At 48.1% G+C, this 25,698-nt stretch overlaps 1 protein-coding gene across 1 annotated transcript; it reads right to left on the reverse strand.

The window, feature by feature from the left end:
- Positions 1 to 11,997: 11,997 nt before the first annotated feature.
- Positions 11,998 to 12,486, reverse strand: LOC119405883 (uncharacterized). Its single transcript, XM_037672710.1, has one exon. It carries the CDS (start codon positions 12,484 to 12,486, stop codon positions 11,998 to 12,000), a length of 489 nt encoding a protein of 162 aa, XP_037528638.1.
- Between the last annotated feature and the right edge of the window lie 13,212 nt (positions 12,487 to 25,698).

Consider the following 25,698-nt stretch of genomic DNA (forward strand, 5'->3'; position numbering starts at 1 on the left):
TCCTTTATTTATAGATGATCTGCCGAATGATGTTGACGTTTCTATCAGGCTCTTTGCAGACAACTGCATTATATATAATAAAGTAGACAGAGTAGGCGACCAAGTAAAATTACGCGAAAATTAACAGGCAATAGACAAATGGTGTGATGGATGGCAGATGGTGCTAAACCCGCCAAAAACCGCAGTCATGAGTCTCTAGAAAGAAATATTACTTGTTGTACTCATCTATTTAAAATGATGGACTTAAAAGAATTGAGCAACATAAGTACCTTCGTCTGATTCTTACAAGGGATCTTCGCTGTAATCATCACAGATTATGTGTGTGCAAAGGCCAATAAGTTCTTCTGGTGTCTTTGGTGCCATTTGCCGTTTGCAACACAAGAATCTAAGCGTTTACTCAATAAAACGCTAATTAGACCAATAAAAGAATACGCAAAAATTGTCTGTGATCTTTTGTCTGTTACAAACATGAAAAATTTTAAAATTCAGCGAGTAGCAGTTAGGTGTATATTAAATAAATATTGGTGGACGGACTCTCCTTCTCAACCGTGTGCACTAGCAGAGCTACCCATGATGCAGGCTGAGACTAAATCGAAAGACTGAAATATCGTTGCCTAATTATTAATCATGATGTTCACATACGGTATGTTGACTATTTTCATATTCTTCGCAGTGAAACTTCTAGACATTGCCATTCAATGTTTATTTGTGCTCCTTCTGTTTACGCGGATTGTTATAAGTATAGCTTCTTCCCAAGAGCTATTAGTGAATGAAATTCTTCGCCGGAAGAAGCCGTTTCATGCTAACGGATTCATTCTTAAAACACATAGCTCATATTCTGATTCTAAAATTATTCTTATGTATTTGTTACGAATTTGTTTCCACTCCCGTAATAGCTGTGTGTAAGGGCTGAAAGCATCTGTAAATAAATAAATAAATATATTTATTCAAGCTCGGTACAAGGGTCGCTGCAGCACAATTTCCAGCGTTTGTCGGCTACATTAAAGTCGCCAGCTCTAAGAAACACTGTCTTTTTTTTGCTCATGGATACGAAGTTTGTTATAAAGTTTTCATCGTCTATTTCCAGTGTTCCTGGGTTATTAACTGTGAATCACCTGCGGTACATACCAAGTTAAATTATCCAATTGTCCTTGGTTCGCAAAGAAATGCTTCAGGTTATTTTAAATGTGATATTATCCAACAGATATGCCACAGCGTTGCTAGGAGCACCTCAAACTGTCTCTTCGCAGGTTTTACTTTTTCCCCTGCCGTCGCTTGAATGTTCGCAATGGAAACAAGTGAAGAAACGAGATATATACCTGTGATTTTCAAATACGGGACGAACTCTCCTCGGTTTATTTCTTAAGTGAGGTGAAGGCAGTGGAAAAGCGCACGGGGAGAGGGGCGGGGCGAGGTGTAGTTTAGCGTGCGATATTCTGAAGTTTTATACCACTGACAGAAGTTTTATTGTCGGTCGTAAAATTTAGTCGGATTTCCCAGATGCAGCGCATCACATCAGGCACATTGCAAAATTGTTCTCCATTTTATTGTTCTTTGGAATATTATGTTCTTCTCTGGAAAGTAGGTGGAAGCTGCACAACACAAGCCTTTCTTCTGGCGTCATAGCCGTAATGCGGCACGGAATATGGCTGTCTCACCGGGAAATGTAAAGCCGGGCAGCAGGCGCCAGCGCAAGCGCTGTGTGCGCGGGAAACTACTGGTGAAGCAGTTTGGCAAACAAATGGCGCTTGGGCAAACAGGAGGAGTCACCGTCCGGCATCCTGTGAGGTCGTTGCGGCACAAAGCGTAAACCACGGGCCTTGCGTGCTCAAGTTGTAATATTTCTTCCCAAACGCCTTTCTCCAGCAGCCTTCCTCTTATGTCGGCTGCTCTTTGCAGCCTTGTCTCATCGTCAGATCAGTTAGCTTTCCTAAAATGACAAGAAGGAATGGAATCGAGCTCATCGTCATCACGAAACGTCAAAATGCAGCAGAATGGTTGTTGGTTAACACAGGGCAGCATTACAGGTCACATACAGTGAAGCTTTCCTCTCCTACCCTTGCGTCTTTGGCGTCGTTGCTCTCTGTTAAGTCCTGCCGCGTATCGACGAATTACGTCCTAGGGTACAAAAGAAACCTATATATGCTAAATGCAAACGCTGAATGTAAATTACAGCGAACGTCTTCCATATATCGTTTATCGTGGCCGACGTAGACGCGCCAGTAAGTGCATCTTGCGGTTCAGTGCCGGCTCACCAGCTCACCTCTTACTGAAAAACCGCATTGTTTTATAGGGGCCCTGAACCACTTTTGCAAGGAATAGTTGACTGGACTCAGTATCGGAGTTTATTGACTCACCAATCACCCGCCGAAAAAAAATATTTTAGAATCCATCAAATACGATAGGAATCAGAAGGATTTGCCGCACGCTTTCAACGCTTTCTTTCTTCTTTCGTCCCCACGAGTAAGCTAGAAGCTACACTGGGAGGGATGCCATAGAGGACAGAAGCTACTCCCCGCGTGTGGCGTGACCCCGAGCACGCGTCATGAAACGCGATCGCTCCATCGAGGCCATATTCCAGTGCACGCTAGTGACACTACTGTGTAATTTTAGCGCACTATAGGAGTGCACTTAACTGGGCTGGTTGGTACATGATTAAGACACACAGGACGGAGAACGACAGACACAAGCGCTGAACTAACAAGCGCTGGTTTATTGCTTGGATGTGCAATAAATACGGAAGCATTGCGCAGAAGAACAACAAAAACACAACTGTGCAATGCGCAAAGAGGGGTAATAAGTCATAAAATCAGATGCGTCGGCAAAACAGGCTGTCACGTTTTGGACAAGTAATTGATTTCACAGTTATGTAGATAAATTGATGAAACCCTGAGGCAAGCATTTCCGCGTGCATGGATATGGTGTGCTTCACTAGTCTCACGTGTTCTTTGCTGATTGTACGGTTGGGCACCCTCTGACAAAAAGATACAAAACACTGACCAAGTGTGCTGGCCATATAAACCCCGCTCGAAGAAAGCAATCCTACGCTTCATGTCAGCGCACTCAAAACTCGTAAAGAGGGGTATGGCCGCCTCCTGCCTAAAAGCGTATGTGACCCGCTCGTGCCACCACCAGGTAGGTGGTAGCTTCGAGCACCAGCTGCAACGTCTCAGCCATGCTGGTTATCCCCAGGCGCTGCTGGTGTCTGTTGCCGAAAGGCTTTTGGTGAGCTTCATAAATGAGGGGCAGCACATGACAAAGAGGGTCAAAGGCCTTGTGCAGGTACGGCGGTTATACCCTATGTGCACGAGATTTTGCACAGACTGGAAAAGGTTGCTCGTAAGATTGGTGTACGCGTTGTATTTAGAGCAAAAGCAAACTTGCACCGCTGTGCCGAAAATGAACAAAGGTGGCATGAAAGATATGTGTAAGCAAAAGCAGAGAAAGCACTTTGTCGAATGCAGGAAAGCTGTATTGTACAAGATTCCATTTACGTGCGGAAGTTGCTACATCGGCCAAACCGGCCGATTTTTGGCCGACCGGTTACGAGAGCACGCGTACTTGCATAACGGATCAGTGCCCAGTCATTTAGCCCAGCCCTGCAAAGCATGTGGCTGTCAGCCAATTCTTGATCGGTGCACCGTTTTGGAATCGTACAACCAGCAAACAACACGCGAGATTAGTGAAGCACACCATATTCATGCACACGGAGATGCTTGCGTCAGTGTTCCATCAATTAATCTACATAACTGCGAAATCAGTTACTTGTCCAAAACGTGACAGCTTGTTTTGCCGACGCAGCTGATATGACGACTTCTTACCCCTCCTTGCGCATTGCGCAGTTACAGTGTTTTTGTTGTTCTTCTGCGCAATGCTTCCGTACATATTGATTATTCAAGCAATAAACCAGTGGTTGTTAGTTCAGCGCTCGTGTCGTTCTTCTCCGTCCCGTGTTTAGCGCTGTTTGCTCACTAAAGCACACTATAAAGCGTGGTGCACCGGAACGTGGTGGCACCCTGTGGCGAGAATCGCATCTCATCCAAACATTGTCCTTGGTTTTTGTCGTCAATCGGTCAAGAGAAGCAATTTGTTGTGGGACGAGAGATCAGTTGTAAGACGGCCCTCCGAATAACGTAAGTACGGGCTTCTCTATGAAGGGATGACGCTTGAGAAAGTGGCAAAGTCACACTCCGCTTGTGAACTCTCCTTGCCGCAGCCGACTGCAAGATTTATCTGAGGCGTTCACACCAGACTCTGGGTTTGCCGTATGTGTTTTTCTGCCAAGCACGATAGGTGGCTCAGGGGCCATTTAAAGGATTGTCCGAGCTCCTCGCCTCGCTTTAATTCAGCCATGCAGTATAGGCGAATGGGTGCGTTGCAAGTACTGTTTATTCCGCCAGAATAATTGTGTAACAGTGGGATACAGGAGATCGGGAACACGTAAATGCCAGCCGCATGTGCCATACTTCTGTGCATCACAACAATCTTAGCTATATTCTTTTATCAGCCAGCATTATACCGGACCTTCGCTATCGTAACGTTGTTGCGTAGGCAAATCAAACTTTTCATATGCCTCCGTAAGTCTTTTTTGTTACAGTTTGGGAAGCGTGTAGTAACTGCACATAAAAATGTACAAAACACAATTTCGGCCTTCATCATGTAGGAGTCAAGACTGTCCTAGTAACCCGATAGCCTGATGACATTTCGAAATCTGCGGTATTTCCTCATCAAACGTGGATGAATATGAGTCTGCACCAACGGACGCGCACTCCAGACTAACATCATGTGCCGGGTGGCCGGTAACCTTCCTTCGGAGAACAGTGCATGCCATCTGACGGTGGGGTTACCGGCTGGATAACAGGTTACCGGAGAACATTTCCCTCAAAATTATTTATATTTGCGTGTTTAAACCACGACACTCACATTCTAAGCATTTGTCCATAAGTTTTTCTTTCCTTTTTTTGCTGGAAGAAAGTGTCATGCAAGTTCCGGTAATGGACATTCAGGTAGCATTGTAATCAAATAGGAACCTTTGAGCGAAACTGTATCAATACTATACCCAGCAAACTTTCGATGGCTTACTGTAGCAATTCGGCCATCTTAAGGATGTCAAATTACATGTATGGAATTACGTAAAATACTCTTTCTTATTGTGAATAATCATAGAATTTTTGGCAATTCACCTTTATTGAGCCATCTTTCACCAAAGGCTCACGAAGAACCTACCGATGTAAGGCTAGAGTGCATGAACTAAACGTCATGCGCACGGCCAACGCCGCTGAGCAGTGTGCATATAACGTGTGCTCAACTTGGCGATATTAAACTTTTCAGATAAGCTCCACGTTTCCATGTGAGCACTTCTCTAATAAAGAATGCTACAATGAAACATTTAGTGTTTTTTGAAATAAAATTTACTGCAGCATAAGCTGTTACAGTAAATGTGAAAAAGTAATAACGTGATTTTGTGTGCGAAACCAACATTATATTGGATAGCGCTCTGGGCTACTAAGCAAAACAGCCAACTCAAGCCGCGGAATAAAAAAAAATTCTTTTTTTTTCTGCAGAAGCATCCTTTCGAACACGCGTGCATGCAAATAAGTATTGAAACACTTCCAAAGTCGAGTAGCTGTTTCAGAGAGCGCAAGAAAAGAAGAGCGAAGTAACAGGTAGTTCGTTGTCACCTGCAAGAATTCCCGGTGACCTGCGAAACAGTGAAAGTACGATCGAATACCATGTCCGTGACGATTACTCAGTTTGGATTACTTCCGGCATGCGTTAACAAACGCAGCTGACATTATAAATGCGTACATTGCAAGAAGCATGTACGCGCATTGCGTAAAATAATTTGGATCCTGCATAGCGCGAGAACGTGAGCCTCGTTGTTCCTGGCTCCCGCCATTTGCATAATAACGGGAGCCCGAAGCGTAAAAGTAATAACTGCAGTCGAAGGAATCGCGTTCCTGCAGCCCTGTCAGTGGTATAAACTAACTCATTCGTTTAGCGCCGGCAATATTGAGCCGTTCAACCAGTGAATGCGTTCTTTACTTCCAGCATCCGCCTCGTTTCTTTTTGCGTGCTTACAAAAGTAGTGTACGGTCGCGTGCACAATGTCGAATGCAGTTTATCGCCATCGCTGCAAGAAGCACGTGCAATTGTATAAGTTATGCATGATATAATTATTCTTAGCAAATTCTCATTTAGTCCTGGCCTGAAAGGCACCTCCCAGGGTGCCTGCTACGGTTGTGCGTGCTTCTTTACAATTTACTTCTCTCCATTTTTTAAAAAGGATGTCATCATGGAAGCATGCTTGGTACGGAAAAAAGAAAGAAGCTGCGAAAACGACGTTGTTTACGTGTGAAGGCAATATTATGGGCAAAATGCATTCAAATCACTGCATTATTGTTGTCGCCTTTCAACAATGACCTTATTTTGTGCTGTCGCAGTATTTAAAACACTCTGAACAATGTATGACTGTTAGGCACGTGAAATTTACCGATAAAGTTGTGGTGCCCTGCTTTTGTAAGCCATAAAGCGAACAATTGTTATTTATCCCAAGGCGCGCAATATAATGCAGGGTCGTAAATTTTCCAAGTACATCGACCTGTATTAATAATACAGTAAAATCTCGTTACTTCGCACTCGATCAATTCGATCTTAGTTAATTCGAACTAGGAGGCCCTGGTTTTCACCGCTCCTCGCAGAGGTCGGCGTAGAGTGATCACAGTGTGTTGCAAAACCAAACCAAACCAAATTTAGTAGACATGCAGAACAACGAAACAGCAGAATTTTTCAGCATATGAGAATTTCGACGCCGCGCTCGAGATCTTGCTGAAGAGAGAGAGAGAGAAACGTTAAGCGAACGGCAGGGAGGTTAACCAGAAGAAAATTTTTCAGTTTGCCATCCTGAAGTGAAGAAGAGGTAAGGGGGTATAGAAAGGTAAGAAAGGAAACAAAAGAAAAAAGTAAGAAATAATAAAAATAGAAAAAACGCCAGGCCTGCGCTAAAACCGCAGCACAGTCACAGCGAAAGCTGGAAGAGCGGCGTTTCTAGAGCCTGTTAAGCTCTCTTGGGGTTACAATACAAGTACACTACAAAGGTACCCACTACGCCATAAATCACAACTTTTGTGAAGTTTGGAAGCACCTACTAAGCCATTATTCGTCATTCTGCGGAGAAGCGAGGCACCAGCTACACGTCTGTAAGGCATTATGTGCACTTTGTTCACGCGACGACTGATGACGATGAAGAATTATGGCTCAGCCCTTTGTAATGGGTTGGAATCTTTAAACGGCCCACCAGTTATGTAATTTGCATTGGGTGACGCCCGGTCGCTATTTCCCTCTCCCGTCATGCTGTATAACATACGTTGACGTGGGAAAGAGACGGGGGGGGGGGGGGAGCGAAGAACTATACTGAGACCCCGAGGAAATGGATCATACGCTTATGGGCTTCCTTGGCAACCAATACAAGTGCCCTTGCGAGGAACCCACTACGCTATAAATCATTGTAATTTTACTGAGACCCAGAGGAAGTGTATCATGCGCTTATGGGCTTCCTTGGCAACCAATCCAAGTGCACTTGCGAGGAACCCACTACGCTATAAATAATTGTAATTTTTGAGAAGTAGGCCAGCAGGCACTCTGCCATTTTTTGTCATTCTACGGAGAGCGTTGGTACCTGCTAAACCCATGTAAGGCATTATGCGAACTTTGTTGATGCTGTGCCTGATGATGAAGAATTATGGCAGGGTCCTTTGTAATGGGTTGGAAGCATTCAACACCCTGCTCGTTGCGCAATTCGCATTGTGTGACGCCTGGTTACAGAATTCGCGTTGTGCTACGCTTGGTGCTTATTTTACACTTCTACCACGATATATTGCATATGCTAATGTGGTCCTTCCCGACATGAAGCCTGTATAGGACCTTTTAGCAAAGCAGTTTCAAGCACCGGCATGGCTCAGAGGTTGAATGCTGGGCTCCCACGCAGAGGACCCAGGTTCGAACCTCGTTCCATCCTGGAATTTTTTTCTTATTTAGTTTTTTTTCTTATTTCGAGCGATACTGGTTACGGACACCGGCGGCGGCGACGGCGGCGGCAGCGGCGGCGGCGGCGGCGGCGGACAACTACGGCGCCAAAAACGGCCGGTGAAATGATCTCATAACAGCTTTCGCTGTAAAAAACGCACACACACTAAAGTGCACGAGTTTAATAGTCGTTTAGCGAGGCCGGTTGAGCGCAGAAACTTCAGCAGCGCCTTCGTCGCTTTCTGGTTGGAGGCTCGAACGTTCCGGCGCTCCAAAGTGATTGTTTAGAAAGCGGCTGGTCATCGAGGCGTGCTAGCGTTGATCACAGCTGTTGTCTCTGGGAGCTGTAGTGAGGACAATGGCACAGACCGTGCGCAATGGTTTACTCGCTGCCACAGCGACCATAGGCACCACTGTCTGACATTCCAATTCGGTAAGCCAAGCTGTTCGTGAAAGTCACTATAAGCAACAGTCGGTAGAGGGCTGTTGTTTCGGATCGGGATGGTCCGGATGGAATTTGAAGTTAAAGTGACGGATCCAGACGGTCAATGCGGGTATGCAGAAAACCGGACGTATTCTACATTGAACGCATTAGATCACGTGCGAACGAGCGAATCTTTGACGCAGCATCGGTTCTTGATAGTGGAATTACTTCCTGCATGCCACTTTCTTTGCGCATTCCTTTCACAATTATCGGCATGTTCGTTGCTGTCGATGCCACAGTGGCCTAGAAGAAACTGTAAAGTTATGTCATTCTCTTTGTCTTTGAATTGCTGATATGTTTTTCTTATTTCCACTACTATTTGGTCTTCTGCACCACGGCGTAAAGCTGATGACAGGCACTGGAGGGCAGACTTTGAGTCTTTAAATATGCCCAATTTCAGTGGGACTTTAGTACAATTCTTCGAAATGTACCGCGGAGTGCCGCAAGCTCCACAGCAGTCGACGTAGTGCTATGAGACGCTCTAAAATTATAGATTTCGGCTTTTGCAGGGAAGATAACAGTTCTGGCAGATCCGCTAACAGCTGTAGAGCCATGCGTGTAATGCTTAACGTCTTCTGCGTATTCCTCGTGTAGCATCAGCAGAGACAGCTGCTTCCGAATCCCTGGCACTGTCACACGAAGTTTAGGCTAATCCAGACACCAAGTGGGTGTCAAGATTCTTTCAAGAGGTGTGTAGTCTGTTGGAGGGCACTCTCCGAAACCCTAAATCCTCTTGCCAAAAGAGGGGCCGGGCCTTCCTTCTGGCAGCGAGGCTAGGTGTTGGGCAAGGGCGCGATCAAGGTGCCTAATGTGTGCTCTAAGCATCTCAAAGGTTATGTGAATGCTGGCACGATGATCCTTTGCAATATTAATGGTCTTCGCTGTTGGCGTGTACCGTGGCGGTCCGAGACGAACTCTGAGTGCCTGACATTGAGCATTTTCGAATGCTCGTATGTTGCTTTTACTAGCGTTTGTCAGCACCGATAGGCTGCACCGCAGGTACCGGAGAAATAGAGTCCGGTATAATTGCAACTTAGCGTGCACCGATGTCCGATGTACCCAACGTTATCCCTCCGAGGAAGTTGAAAAGTTGTGAGACGGCTGTCAGGCTCTTCTAAAGACCAGCCACATGAGGACTCCAGCAAAGTCTCTATCGATGATGACGCCCAAGAGTCTGTGGGTCCTGCCGTAACAAACATTGTGCTCATTGATGGATACTCCTTATGCGGTCATTGGCTTCCACGTAAATGTGACCAACGCAGATTTCTCAGGTAAAATCTCGAGGTCTTGTTCAATAAAGTACGCCGATATTTAAACCTCGGCTTTTTGGAGCCTCGCACGCACCTCAAGCCTCGGATGCGCCTGAAGCACATATGCCATCGGCATAAATGAATATATTACCACGCCCGCTTCTTGTTTTATCTTCTTGTATTCGGGTCTGACCATCAAGGACGGTTAGCAACGCTCGACGCTGACCGCGCCGCAGTGTTCGATAAGCTTCACGATTGTAGTAGATCACTTTGTTAAGATTGCGCGTAGTACCCGAATCGTCTACATTATTCCAGAGCTTGCGCGACCACCAGTGATAAGACTGGAAAGTTCGATGCGTGATGTATAAAAGACGCCGCGTCCCAGCCGTGAGCAGTTTTATCGACGGCCGACGCTCTATTCGCCGCTATCAGTGTACGGTGTGTATTACTGTTGTTTGACTTTCTGTTTCCCGGCCACAAGTTAAGCTAAATAAAGAGTTTCATCTTCGACTCGCCGACTGCTGCCTTCGTCCACGTCACGACCCCATAAGATCTGGTGGAGGCGCTGTTCGTCCATGTTCCGGACGCCCCCGTCAACCCGTGAGCCCAGCCCAAGTCGCAAAGGAGACATTGACGCCAACGCCGAGCAGCGAGCAAGCCGCAGGCAACAAGGTCTAGCGCCAGAGTACGGCGCTCTACCTGAGAAGACCCGGCAAACCAAGACCGTGACCTCGACTACAGCGACGATCACAGCCACTGTACCGCCTGCACCGATCCTTCTCCGGCAGCCCAAAAAGCAGCCAACATCCTCCGGATCGTCATTAGAAGACACAGAAAGCTGGCTCGAAGCCTACGACCAAGTCGCCGTTTTCAATGCCTGGACCAGCGAAGAGAAGCTACGGCATGCCTATTTCGCTTTGTGACGCCTCTCGGACCTGGTTCGAGGACCGAAACCGAAGCCTGACAGCGTGGGACATATTTCGCGCCAGGTTCCTCGCCACATTCACGAGCGTCGTTGGCAAAGAGAGGGTTGAGGCTCTGCTCGAAACGCGCGTGCAGATGCGGAACGAAAACGTGGCGCTCTTCATGGAAGATGTAGCGACAGAGAAGAGACCGACACCCGTGTTGCCCTGGTTGAACACTTCTTTCTTTTTATTCCGCGCTCACGAGCAGCCCCGCCTTGCGCCCGCTTCTTGGCGCGTCTTGTGCATGGGATGGCGTTTCCCGCCAACGTTTTCGCGCGGTAGATACAACATCCTCCCGGGGCCGCGCTGTGGTCGTTTGCATCCAGTAGGTACAGCCGTTGAGCCTTGCGCCAGACTTGATGGCCGTTTGAGTAGGCGAGCTTGAAGTATCTCGCTATGCCGTCCTTGCCTGGATATGCCTTGACCACTCTAGTGAATTTTACTGCAGTACCGGCACGTTGTCATTCTGGATAACCATAATGTCGCCAACGTGCAGTCGGAACGAAGACGGATGGCACTGATGAGCGGAGCGCAGGTGAAGCAAACATTTTTTCTTCCTGCTTTTCCACAACCATTGCAGAAGCTCGTGCTCGCACTTGACACGCTTTCGCAGGTCATGCGCGGTGGAACCAGGCAAACACCCTGCAGTTCTTGCTGGTAGCCGCACGACATGCTTGCCGCTTAGGAGGTGCGAGGGTGTCAGCGCCCGTGCATCCTTGGTTTCCTCGCAGAGTTGCGTTAGAGGGCGGTCATTTACTGTCACGCCTCCATGATCGTCAGATGTCAAAGAGAGGCAACGTGGAATGCGTAGGGCAGGCAGAGTAGGAAGTTCCGATGCCGTATTCTTCCACAAGTAGTCGGCGTAAAGTGGGAGAGGCTCGTCCCTATAGATGATCCATTGCAGTCTGCACTTTTCCTCCTCTGATGGTGTGGCTAGGCAGTCACGCGTCACGTCTCCTGGGATGCCGCAGAGAGGACACACGGTCTGTCTAGGCGTTGAAGTAGCTTCTGGCAATGGTGATCGCGCTGTCACTGCTATGGTGGGCAGTAGATGAGGCGATGTCGAGGTGTCCGCTGCCTCACCGTTTTCTGACACTTTCCCTGAGGTAGTTTTCTCTCGTGAGATTCGTCTCTGTTCCCGACTTTCCACTTCAGCTTCAATGAACTTCAGGTTTTCCTTCACTTTCTCTTCTCTCGATCGCCCTGCAGAGTCCGCGATGTCTGTTTCGGTCTTTGTGCGCTTACGGTAGAGGATAGCCAGGTCTACTGGCAATCAGCGCAACAGTACTCGGTGTGGAACAGCTGCATTCTCTGCAAACGGCGTGCCAAAGCTGACCAAACAGCTGGTCCTGGTTTTGTCGTGCACGTCCTGCGGCCTTGATGCTTGGGACGAAGACTCCATCGGCTCAATGGCAAGCAGGCTGTCTGCGTGATCATCGACGAGATCTTTTCGGCTATAACCTTCGGTGGACACCTTGATGGCAACGTTGTAATACTTCTCAGTCAGGCGTGTTGCTTCGGTGGCTCGCCTCGTAGCGCCGGCCAAATTAGGCTTCAAGCACTTAAACGTTTCGATGTCTGTGAGCTTGGGGTGCATGTGAGTGGTCGCCTCGTAGTGCTCCCAGAAACCCGGCGACTCACGGTTCTCGCAGCTGAAGGTGGGTACTTGAAGTTTCGGCAAGGCTATTCGGAAGCCCAGTGCTCGTGGCCTACTGTTCCCGGCGAGGCTTTGGCCGATGGTGTCCGAGTGGGCAGCTTCCATGGAGCTGCTGGATCCGTCAATTGTATCCGCATGCCTCGGCTGGTTGGCTTCGATGACGGTAGGACCAACCGATGCACGCGCGTTCAGCGCGAACCGAAGCCTGCTGACGGCTTTCACGATCTTCTCCCGATCCCGATCCCAGAGGGCCTAACCTCAATAAAGCAAACTTTAAATCAACATAATGTACAGCATTCTACTGAAGTATATTTATCATTACTCGAACTAGTACTATCACACAACTATTTTGAATTTGAAGAAAATTACTACCTTCAAATACAAGGAACAAGCATGGGCACCCCATTCGCACCCACTTATGCAAACATATTCATGGGAATTCTGGAAACAGACTTCCTGGCTCGCTGCGCAGACAAACCCCACACATACCTTCGGTACATTGATGACATACTTATAATATGGGGTCACGGCAGGGACAATCTAGCTAAATTTACATCATTCCTAAACTCCTTTCATCCAACGATAAAGTTCACGTCCGAGACCTCAGCTGAGAGCATCAACTTTCTTGACACAACCATATATCTTGAGAATGGTATATTAAAGACTACGCTGTATAAGAAACCATTTGACAAGCAACAATACCTAGATTATACTAGCCATCACCCAAAACATTGTAAACAGGGCATTTTCAGGAGCCAAGCAACAAGGTTACGTCGCATATGCGTAGAGGATCAGGATTACGTAAACAGACTTACTACCCTAAAAGAAACACTAGCAAACAGAAGCCATCCAAACGCGTTCCTTCATAAGGCTTACACGGACGCACTAAAACTAGATCGCACTGAGACACTCAAACCACGCCCTAAAACCACAACAACAACAACGCCTCTTCTCACTACAAAATTTTCCAACGCACTACCGAACATAAACAACATCCTCGTAAAATACTATCCGATTCTAACAACCAACCAGAAACTTAAAAAAAAAAATCTTCCCCGAACCGCCTAAGGTTGCCTACAGACGCAACGCCAATTTTAAAGATATGCTCGTACATGCAAAACTCGCAACAAAAACTACACCAACGTCTGGACCCTGTGGGCGTCCAAGATGTTCTACGTGCAAACATATACAGCCAGCCACCAACGTAAAATGCACAGCATCCGATTACCTTCACAAGGTAACATCGAACTTCACGTGCACCTCAAACAACCTGATCTACTGCATTGAGTGTGCCACCTGTAAAAAACAGTACATAGGCGAAACTGGACAACCAATTCATGTAAGACTGAACGGCCACCGCGCAGACACAAAGCACAACTTACCAAAAGCAGTAGCCAGCCACTTCAATCAACAAGACCACAATTTCCATCAAGCCAAACTTTACATTCTATAAACAAACTTCCGGTCACCACGTGAGAGGAAATACATGGAATCGTATTTGATACACAAATTTCAATCCCTACACCCATCAGGAATAAATCTAGCTCGTGGTAATTTGGAATCGTTAAAAGCCATAGCATGATTCCTATAATATTAAGAGACATGAAGTACGCTCAGCTTTCAAAAACCTTAACCTATTCGCAAAATAAAATCCCGACCAGCTCCTATAATACACTATCAATATTCTTTTTTAATATCTCTCAACCTTGCATGTATAAATGTGCACATACGTGTAGATATTATTCCCTTAAGATGTTTTCATTTTCTAGTGAATCCGAACCACGGTTTCCTTCCCCCTTTCCGCGCTCCAAAGGCCGCTTCTGGCCAGCATTATCACAGCCCTCGCTTTCTCAGGAAGTTCTACGAGTCTTATTCCGATTGTTCCTCCCCGGCCGCCCCTCGTTCCTTTCAACTTTTTTTTCCCTCTTAGTTGACGGGCGCCCAATTTTTGGAAGCCACCGGCGACACTGGATGCATATGCCAGCCAATTACTTCACCCTCTTAGTTGACGGGCGCCCAATTTTTGGAAGCCACCGACGACACTGGATGCATATGCCAGCCAATTACTTCACCCATTAAGCAGGAGCTTGCTTTTCAGGCAACCCTTTCAATATCACTTAAAGTAGGCAGGCGGCATTTTAAACGTACGCCGCCCGAGTACCTTCCTTTTTTTTTGTCGTCTGTAGCTGCCTTCCCCACCACCTTGTGCAGCTCCTTGGCGGACATTTAAACGTAAGCCTCCCGGTTTTTCTGCCCGCCTGTAGTTCCCTTCCTCACCACCTTCTGCAGCTCTTTGAGATGGCTGCACTCGCCCTCTCGCTTGGTTGTACCCGCCCCCCCCCCCCCTTTTTTTCCTTTTTTTTCTTTCTTTGCAGCTACCTTTAACTCTGACATGGCAGACCCGAACGTGTTGAAACTCTCTTGAAATGTGGCAATGACTTTACTCCTCTGCTTTCGAGTTTCTCTCTTTCCAGGCATCAATTACCAACAGCAACAGACGCGCCGCCGCTGGACATGACGTCATCACTAACCCCATTAAACTAACACGCCAGGGATGACAAGGCGCCTTTGACAAAGATAGGTCCCCTATCGAAACGTCGGCCAGCCTGATCTGAGGCACTTTCTCCTGTTTTGAAATCTATCGAGTATCTAGGGTGTGTTTGGTTTGATATAGACCTAATTAGTGCCATAATTAACGCTAATTAGTCTTTAATGATCATAATTAGTATCAGCTTGGTCAAGGGTAATCCTCCTGAGCTTGGCTTCATTGGGCTGATGGGGAATTCGACTTGGCTTAATTGGTGACAAGTAGGCTTGCCTTCTTTTTGCTTAATATGCTTGGCTATATCGGGTGAAACCATGATAAACTATGCTTAATTAGATTTGGTTATACTTTCCTCGACTCAACTGCGCTCATGTAAGGTCAAATTTGCCTAACATGAAAACGGCAAGCTGGGCTAAGCCTAATTAGGATTTGCTTAAATGAACTTACTTATGCTAGGCTTTATTACGAGATACCATGCTCAACTAGGTTTAATCAGTTTCGGCTACACTTATTTTGGCGTAACTAGGCACATCTCAGCTTAACATGGCTTAAAGCGACAAAGACGAGCTGGGTTGAGAAACTTAATCATGTATGCTTGACTTCACTAGGTTCTACGTTGCTTAGTTAGGCTGATTGACCGGTGTAAAAAGCGACGCGCGCACGGCGCTTGAGCCGGCCCCGCCGCAGCCGCTTCGTAAAACCACGGCGCAGAGTAGATGGAGCAACGAAAGCGACACCCAGTTGACGTTTTGTCTACGAGCGCCATAACCATGTCAGACAGAGCGACATGACAGGCCATCTGATATGTCGGGACGCGCATGCGCACCGCTGCTTCAGTGGTGCTCTCGACAGCAGGCGTAGCGTCGGTAGATGGCGCGTCGATGCATTCTGCCACGCGATCCCGTGGTCCGTATACTTTTGCACGCGCCTGTACGTGGCAATATAAAAGAGTGTGTGGAGAGTACTCGTTGAGTGCGGACGTTTCTTCGGCTTCGGCGCTTCGCGCCAAACCGCGTGTTCGGGCTGGCTGGCGTCCCCGCCGGTCGCGTTGGTCACCGCCGGTCTTGCCTGCTGCGGCGCCGGGACTACCAGCCCGCAACACAGCATTCACGTTTCCCGACGTATTGCCAGATGGCGTTCATATCTCACGCAGCGCCTCTTCTATCGTCTTTAGACGACATTTGCAGCGAAGCACGCAGATACGCGGCCAATTTTTTATTCCGTGCTCACGAGCAGCCCCGCCTTGCGCCCGCTTCTTCGCGCGTCTTGTGCATGGCTTGGCGTTTCCCGCCAACGTTTTCGCGCGGTAGATACAACAGAAGAGATGACCAGGCTGTTCCGCCACGCAGACCCTACCATGACCGAAGAAAAAAAAAATTCGGCAGATCCCACGTACCATGGGAGTCGACGTTATGCGAAGCATGCGGCGGGTAGGTGACTGTGGCGTAGCTTTTTTTTTACTAAGCGACACGTTACAAAATTACGCTAAGGATTTGTATAAATTTTATACCCACAGATATATATCTTTAAGAGACGCATATATGTTATATAACCAGTTTACGGTTGCATAACGCTGGCAAAGGCAACGTGGGTATTACCAACACCAGAAGCGGTGAGCTGATATGTAGTGCTTATACGTGTCCCGAGAACACGGGAACGTTTCACGAACCCGTGTGTACGTGTGCAAGAAGTTCTTGACAGTTCTTGAACAAGATCATCATTATCGTGATCAGTGAGCACCAGCAGCTGTTAATGACTTGTCATAGGATCCGGTCGTGATCGTGGTGACGAGGGGTCCATGGAGTGAATTATGTGGTATAGTAGAGCTGTTGGAATTCGTGCATGCCTCGGTCATTTCGTCGACAAATTGTCTGTCGATAGAGCTGGCGAAATGCCGGAAACTGAAGCCAGCCTTCGCGTTGGTGAGGTATAGGCCGTCGAGGCTTTTAGGCCTGGATAGTGCTACGTAGACCAACATTAGTAGATGGTGTTTGTCCTATTCCTAGACTACCTCGGCGTATGTGACCTACGTAGCCTAGTCTACAAAGCGGCTGTCAATCAATCTGTCATCATCCTCAGTCAGCATGAGGCCATCGCCCAGCCTCGTAAGAAATGAAGAGGACACTGCGTCGTTCTGGTGGACGAAGTGCACTTTACGGTGCGGTGATGTGGATATCCTTTGTAACTTTCGTTAATATATTCCTCCTGGGTCGAGCAATGCTTCAATATACCTTGCTAAATCGTAGGAATAAAACGTAATGTTTATTAGACTGCTATAAAAGCGGAGCCAACACTGGAACTACAGGCGTTAATCTGATATGACGCCTGTATCGTAGGAGTATCATGTAGTGTTTATTGCTTTCTTGTAAAATTAGATAGCCAGCACCACAACCACAGTTGACTTTGCACCGACATTACGCCTGCGTAGGCTGTTTTTCCAAACCAGTTTATAGACCTGGCGTGGCTCAGTGGTAGAATACCTGATTGCCACGCAGAATACTTGTGTTCGATTCCTGCTGGGATCCTAGTTTTCATTATTTCAATTTGTTGAGTCAACGCTGCGTATGTTGGTTTTCCTTAACGCTCTAGCATTTAAGTTACCAATGTCTGTTGTCGCCGTTCCTGGGTAGATATAAAGTGTCAATCACCTGTGGCGCATACCCGTACACCGCGGCCCGTGGTAAACGGGTATGTGCCACACGTGTCAAGTGGAAAGGGTTTGAGGACATACGCTTTAACCCTGTAAAACCCAGTGTATCATATATGATACAATAAAACTCATGCCTCAAAAGAAGTAATAAGCCCGTCAAAGCTTCATGGAAAAGCCGTTATTACATATTTACCATGTTATAACGAAGTTACACTGAGTTACTTATTTAATCACATTAATTAATTAATTTTAATTAAGAGTAATTAAGTTATGTCCGAAATAAAATTTCACCACTTTTTTTCTTAAAAATGAACTCTACAAGGACAGTACATATGGTGAGTGCTTTTTCACAATTTTTTCTAAAGGCAGAACACCTTTTGGGCATTACAGGGTTAAGGATATTAACGTTATTCATGTCATGACCCGGCAGTCATATTTATCAAATCCTCTTACCCTACCATGCAAATTTTGGTCTACACCAAGTTAAGGAGGCGATCATGAGAGCACCCAGACGTAGGCGGCTAAATAGATAGACACGTAGATCGAAGCGCTCAAAGTGCCAGAGGTTCGCTAAGAAATGCTTCGCATTTAAAAAGTTCGCCTTCTCATGTGAGGAGTCAAGCAGGAGCTCTTCACTGGGCTTATGCGGAACCCACCCAAGACCGTCCAGGAACTCCTGTCGGAGGCAACGACGATCGAGAAGCCTTCGGAAATGCGCACCGGGCAGTACAATCGCCCCTCAGTCCAAGACAGCACAGCTGTTCACGCCCTCGGCTCTGATGATTGCGCTGATTTCATCCAATCAATCGTGCGAGAAGAGCTGTGAAAGCTTGCACTTTTTCCGCAGTCTGACATTGTGAGTGAGGAAATTCACTAGCTGCAGGGTGTTCCTCAGCAAGCACCGCCGCAGCCGCAAGCCTTGAGCTACGCTGCTGCAGCCCGACGCACTGCCCCCTCTTCACACCGACATCAAGACGCCGCACAGCCGCAGTACCGTCGCCAGGCGCCGCCACCACCACCGACGCCATACCGCCCGTCTGTCGGCCAAAGCTACACTCCGAGGAAGACCGACGTTTGGCGTGCGCCCGACCACCGCCCACTCTGCTACCATTACCGAGAAGCTGTCCACACCTACCGCCGCTCCAGTACCGACAGATGGGACTGTATGGGTGCGCCATTTACGCGCCGCGCCCACAGCGGGGTGAACGACCACGCGGCATCGCCGACTACCTCTCAGGAGCGCAGTGGGCACCCCGAGGACCTTCCCGATCCCCGTCGCCAGGCCGCCACGTCTGTCCCCAACGCCGGCCATACACTGGCCCAACCCGGGGCCGGTCACTTAGCTTCTATCCAGAAAACTAAGGGCAGCAACCGATGGAGGTGCGGTTGCTGTACGACAAAATACCGGAAAGCTTTGGCCGCCGACGACGACGTCGCGACGAAATCTAAGGAACACGCCGCAAGCGGAACGAAGCCCGGAAGTCGCAGCATAGTGGCCCGAAGACCTGACGACGCAACGTCAAAGCAGCGGGACAAACCGACACAGCCGTTATCCGACGCCGCAACCTAACCGCAACGCAAGGTTACGAAGTAGAGACCTCGACGTTCTCATCGACGGCCACAGCGTCACCCCTCTCATAGATACTGGAGCCGACTATTCCACCATCAGTGGGCCATTCGCCGCGAAGTTGAAGAAAGCCAAGACTGCTTGGGAAGGCCCCAAAATTCGGACCGCTGGACGGCAGCTTGTGACGCCCGCGGGAATCTGCACAGCGAGAGTCACCATTAACAACCACATTTATCCCGCGAGCTTCGTAGTGCTACAGCTTTGCTAGAGAGATGTCATCTTCAGTAGGGAATTCTTAAGCCTCCATGGTGCAGTTATCGACCTGAGACCGTTGTCGATTACACTATCTACAGAAAAAGAATTACCACCACGCACGCCTTGAATGTGGTCGAAGACTATGTCACGCTCCCCCCTCGCACCAGCGTCATCATTTCCGTCGGCACTCAAAAATCAGCAAACCTTGAAGGCGTCGTTGAAGGAGACCAGCACATGTTGATCAACCGCGAGATTTGCGTCGCAAGAGAAATAAGCGAGGTGCGTGCAGGGAAAGCAACAATGGTGCTCACGTGTTTCAGCAACGGGTACGAGCACGTGAACAAAGGCACGATGGTTGCCTACATCGAAGAAATTGTGCAAGCCATCAGTGCTGTCGCCCTCACCGATTCTACCGAATCTACTACAACGAACCGAGCTCCTCAACCAGCTTTTGACGTCAATCCGAGCCTTCCGAAGCATAAGCAAGAACAGCTCAGAACCCTGCTCCTGCAATACGAGGACTGCTTTTCGTCATCGTCAAGAATTCGGCAGACCCCAGTCTCACAACACCGCATCATAACAGAGGAAAGTGCCAGGCCACTACGCCAGAGCCCGTACAGAGTTTCGAGACGAGAGCGCGAGGCCGTAAAGAAACAAGTCGACGAACATCCACACAACAACATCATCCAGCCTTCGAAGAGTCCGTGGGCCGCACCCGTGGTGTTAGCGAAGAAGAAAGACGGAACCCTACGCTTCTGCTTCGATTATCGCCGCCTGAACAAAATCACGAACAAGGACGTCTACTTCACGGATAGAAGACACACTGGATTGACTCTACAATGCGAGGTACTTTTCTTTGATGGACCTCAAGACCGGCTACTGGCAAATCGAATTCGATGAGAGAGACCGAGAGAAGACCGCCTTTATAACACGAGACGGCCTCTTCGAGTTCAAGGTCATGCCCTTTGGCCTCTGTCCGGCACCTGCGGCGTTCCGGCGCGTTATCGACGCCGTGCTGGCTGTATTGAAGTGGCAGACGTGCCTTGTGTACTTGGATGACGTTGTTGTATTTGCCTCAAACTTCGACGAACACCTGGGCGCCTTGGATCTGTGCTTCAAGCAACCAAGGCCTCCGGACTCACCCTACAGCCAGAAAATGCCGCTTCGCTTACGACGAACTTGTAGACGTCCGGGCGTTGGTTGCGTGATGATATTCCATACTCACAAGTAAAGAGAAACAAAGGCACATATACAATAAGAACTCATATATTTAGGCAAAAGCGTTGCGAGGCGAACAGACGTTTCGTCAAGGAATTTTCACAGATCGCCGAGCTACTGACGCAACTCACGAAGACCGATGTCGAATTCAGGTGGGAAACGTCGCAAGTTTAAGTATTTCAAGAAATGAAACGACGCCTGCAGACGCCTCCGACACTTGCGCATTTTGACGAATACGCCGATACAGAAATGCATACCGACGCAAGCAGCGTATGATTCGGCGCCGTCCTTGTGCAGAAAACAGACGGAATGGAAAGGGTTATCAGCTGTGCTAGCCGGTCGCTATCAAAGGCAGAAACCAATTATTCCACAACAATCCTGGCCATTCCTGGCCATCATCTGGGCTACATCAAAGGCAGAAACCAATTATTCCACAATAATCCTGGCCATTCCTGGCAATCATCTGGGCTACATCCATGTTTCGCCCCTACCTGTACGGCAGGCCCTTCGAAGTTCTGAGCAATCACTACGCCTTGTGTTGGCTAGCTAACTTGAAGGACCCTTCAGGTCGCCTCGCACGATGAAGCTTCAGACTTCAAGAATTCGACATCACCGTCGTTTACAAGTCCGGAAGAAAACACTCTGACTGCGACTGCCTGTCTCGTGCCCCCGTGGACCCGCCGCCGCACGACGACCAGTATGATGACTACTTCCTGGGAACTATAAGTGCCGACGACTTCGCTGAACAACAGCGATCCGACCCGGAACTCAGAGCGCTTATGGAATACCTCGAAGGCGAGACTGCCGTCTTTCCGAAAGTATTCAAGCGAGGACTGGCGTCGTTTTTCTTACGCAAATGCGTTCTCCAAAAGAAGAACTTCTCACCACTTCTAGCCAAATACCTTCGCACAGTGCCTTCAGAATTGCGACCCGAGGTCCTCCAGGCCCTGCACAACGACCCGAAAGCAGGACACCTCGGTTTTTCCCGAACGCTGGCAAGAATACAGGAAAAGTACTGCTCGCCAGCCTTGCCGCAGACGTCACTAGCTACGTAAGGACGTGCAGAGACTGTCAGCGACGCAAAACGCCACCAACAACACCAGCGGGCTTACTTCAGCCGATCGAGCTACCTCGGCGACCGTTCCAGCAGATCGGGATGGACCTCCTTGGGCCGTTGCCAACATCGACTAGGGGTAATAAATTAGTCGTCGTAGCTACGGACTACCTGACCCGCTACGCCGAAACAAGGGCCCTGCCCAAAGGCAGTGCCACCGAGGTAGCCAAGTTCTTCGTTGAGGACGTCCTCTTACGTCATGGCGCCCCAAAGGTCCTCAACACAGACAGACGAACTGCCTTTACCGCAGACCTAACTAAGGCGATTCTAAGATACAGCCAGACAAGTCACCGCCGCACCACCGCCTACCAACCAAAGACCAATGGTCTCACCGAGTGCCTAAATCAGACCATCGCCAACATTCTTGCCATGGACGTCCACGTCCAACACAAGACCTTGGATTTCATCCTTCCGTACGTGACCTTTGCATACAACACGGCCATGTGTAGAAACGACGCAGATGACGCCCTACAATTTGGTCTACAGTAGGAACCCGGCAACGACGCTCAACGCCATGTTACCCAGCACAACACCACCTAGACTTCTTCAGTCCTCCGCACTCCGTCGGCCCACTCGCTGACGTCATCGAACTTAGCCCGACCCGAGCAAACCAAATGTTTTCATGCATGCGCTGTAGATGGCGCTAGTCGTCGCTTGTGACTCCGTGCTCAGTCAAACGGTTCGCGCTGCATGACTGAGCATGTAGTGCTCCACGTGGATTATCTCTTGTGTACAGCGCTACTCTCGCCGTCATTTGCGTCATTGTGCTCTTCGCAAGCCTTTATGTGTATATATGCCGTGACTTTTCTGTTTTGCGTGTGTGTGGAACCATGGGCCGGTGCTGTGTTCCGATGTGCAGAGGAAACTACGACGGAGGTCCAAAAGTTCGGTTGTTTTCTTTTCTGAGTGACCCGAAGTGAAGAGCCGAATGGCAACGTACGGTGCGGCGCGACGATGTGGATGTCGCACAGTTGAATGACCCAAGGTAAGCGAAATCCTACATAATTATTAGTTTTCATGGGTGCAGGGTGTACAGTGCTCACGGATTGAAACAGGATAAATAAGGGCTAAGTAAAGCACATACTTACGTCTCCACCGTCTTAATTTTGTACCATATCGGCGTAATTTTGTCTGGAACGCGTAGATAAGAGCCAATATTATCTTTAGAGACCGGATTCGTAGCGATATGACGTGGTTATCTCGAGCAATTGCGAATACCAGTAGTTATACTAAAAAAATCTGATGTGTCATTTAAATCCGTGAGTACTGTACACTATACTAGCTGCGATTAAAAGGAGAATCGCCCTTCATGCGTTTGTAGCAGAAAGCTACAAACGGGTTGGGGGCAGAAAGCTGAAAACATGAGTTTTCATACGTTTCCTCTATTAATGCAGGTCCGCTTGCTTGCTGCGTGCGAGTATCTTATGTATCGGCTTCAGAATAGTTCAGATATTTGCGTGCATCATTTTCGTTGTATGTAGGTATGCGAACGCGATTTCAAGCCACAGTATTTGATGGCAATGTCTTCATACACAGACGTTGGTGGGAGGACCATCGAAGCACCCGTGAAACTCACGAGGCTGACGCCAACAAGCGAGAAAAGACAAGCTGAACATGAAATTCTTCAGCATGCGATTAAGCAGTCTAAGGTCACATACGAAACCGAGTCACAGGAAAACAACGTTCAGAACCTTGTTGACATTACGTGTAGCCTGGAACGTATACGGCACAAAGTGTTTTGGTCCCCGACCATATGTGATTCATGCGTGATATTCGCTCACGTGGAGATGACATCGCAAGCACCGGAGCTACTCGTATCTGTGGTGGTGACCGCAGATTTATGTGCTCGTGTTTTTTAAGAAATGTTCAGTTGTCTTCTTGCGAACAGCTGTGCATTCCTTCTAAGATTTGTGATTTTCGTGTGCTAGTTGACCTCCTTGACACTGTGGAAAACCGCAGCACCAAAAAGAGAACCCAGAGACAGGACAAAGTGCAAGAAAGATTAAGCCTGGTCATTTCCCTTCTTGATGACCTTGCGAATTAGGATTTACGCGAAGGTGAAAGGGCTGATGCGCTACTGTTTCCTAAAGAGCAGTGTCACCTCCTTACCAGAAAAGCCAACGGTATGAGGTACTCATCAGAGCTTCTTGTTTTTGCTAGTACACTGCACACAATTTCACCGCACGCTTACAAATTCTTCCGCCACAGCGGGAAGTTCGTACTGCCAAACCCTGAGACAATCAAAAGAGTTTGCGCAACAAGTGATGTCAGCCTGTTAAAGAACAGGGTGAGGAAGGTTTTTTTAATGTTCACAAAACGTAGAGCGAGCATTCTGAAAGAACATGAAAGAAACGTGTCGCTTATGCTAGATGAAATACACCTGCAGCAGTTTTTCGATTTCGAAGGTGGCTGTTTAACAGGCTCTGCTGCTCTTTGCGCCGAGGCAGCTAAAACAGCCCATGTGTTCATTGTGCAGTCGCTTTTGTCGTCATATAAAGATATTGTTCACATTCTTCCTGTGACCAGAATAACGGCCAATGAACTACACGATGTTTTGGAAAGGGTGATTATAAGCCTAGAGAGTGCTGGCCTTCATGTTGTCGCGGTAGTGACCGATAACAATGCCATCAACAGGAAAATGATGTCGCTTTTTGGTAATAGCAACGAACCAAGAATTGTCTACCCGCATCCTGCAGACGCTCAGAAGCCTTTATTTTTCGTCATCGATACCGCACACTTGTTAAAATGTGTGAGAAATAACTGGATAAACTAAAAAGATGATGACAAATGTTTTCATCATCCCCCATTCGAACATGTGGCCATAGAAAACAGAAGCGACCAGAAAGGGTCATTTTTAACACGAAAGTGTTTTATGCCGGGGTCCACCAAGGCTCCACTGCGCATTTCCGTCACGGATACGACGTTGTAAATTATAAACACTGACATGGCAAAGAAAAAATTACAGTCCCCGCGAGTCGAACTTACGACCTGTCGATCGCCAGCGCGCAGCGCGAAACGACTCCTCCACAGACGGCATGTTCTCTGCTATGCTAACGGCGAGCTATTTATGTACACCATTTGCCGGTGGCGGTACTCAGAGATCGGTGGTACAGCGTGTTTTCGTTATCGCTACCGAGATGGCGCTATGGACTCGAAGAGCGCGATTTAAAAGTCGTCCCCCGCGCGGATTAGCGCGCGCCTTGACTGGACGTGGTCGCTCGTGCGGGCGCTTCTCTAGTGATCTCGGTGGTTTGTACGCCTTGCGCTCTGCCTGCAAGTTTCCCTTGAGAGCACGAAGATGAGCACGCTCACCGCAACGGAGCGCGCTGCTTACACATAAATAAGTTACAATTGTGACAGTTCGCGCTCATCCTGTGTATGTTGGCTCCGCGCGTCCTTTCTGCTTGAGCAGAGCATTGCAAGTTTCGTGTGGCTTGCCGTTCTTCACGTAACATTACAATTTGATGCTTTAGCATTCATTCCTTCGCGCTTGGGGCGAAAGAATGCACAACAAACGCTCAACTACGCCTGTGAAGACACGTTTCACCTTCGTGTTATACCGATTTCTATGACAGAGGGATCAGCCATGTTTTTTTTTGTCTGAGACGCCTGTACCAGACTGAACAACAGAAACTGGCGAAAGTTGCATATGGGCTCACATATAAGGCGCTCTATCTGACCCACTTGGAGCGGCAAAATGTAAAGCTTGCGCTGAAAACTATCAGCAACTTTGTGTCGGCAGCTCTCGCAATTGAAGGAAAGAAGCTGCAGTTGCCAGTACTTGAACAAACCTCAACACTTATTGATATTATCATTAAGTGGTGGAAGGTTGTGAATGTCAAGACACCTGAAAAGGGGCATAGGCAGCGGGATATTTGGCAAGAGCCAGTGCGTGATATGCAGTGTCAGCAGATTGAATTTCTGGACATGTTTGTGACTTGGCTTGATGCTTGGAGTAGCGCAGACAC

Source organism: Rhipicephalus sanguineus, chromosome 9 (assembly GCF_013339695.2).
Source record: "Rhipicephalus sanguineus isolate Rsan-2018 chromosome 9, BIME_Rsan_1.4, whole genome shotgun sequence".
Lineage (NCBI taxonomy): Eukaryota > Metazoa > Arthropoda > Arachnida > Ixodida > Ixodidae > Rhipicephalus > Rhipicephalus sanguineus.

Coding starts and splice junctions, on each gene's coding strand:
- LOC119405883 (XM_037672710.1), bottom strand. CDS start 12,486: ATGGAAGCTGCCCACTCGGACACCATCGGCCAAAGCCTCGCCGGGAAC.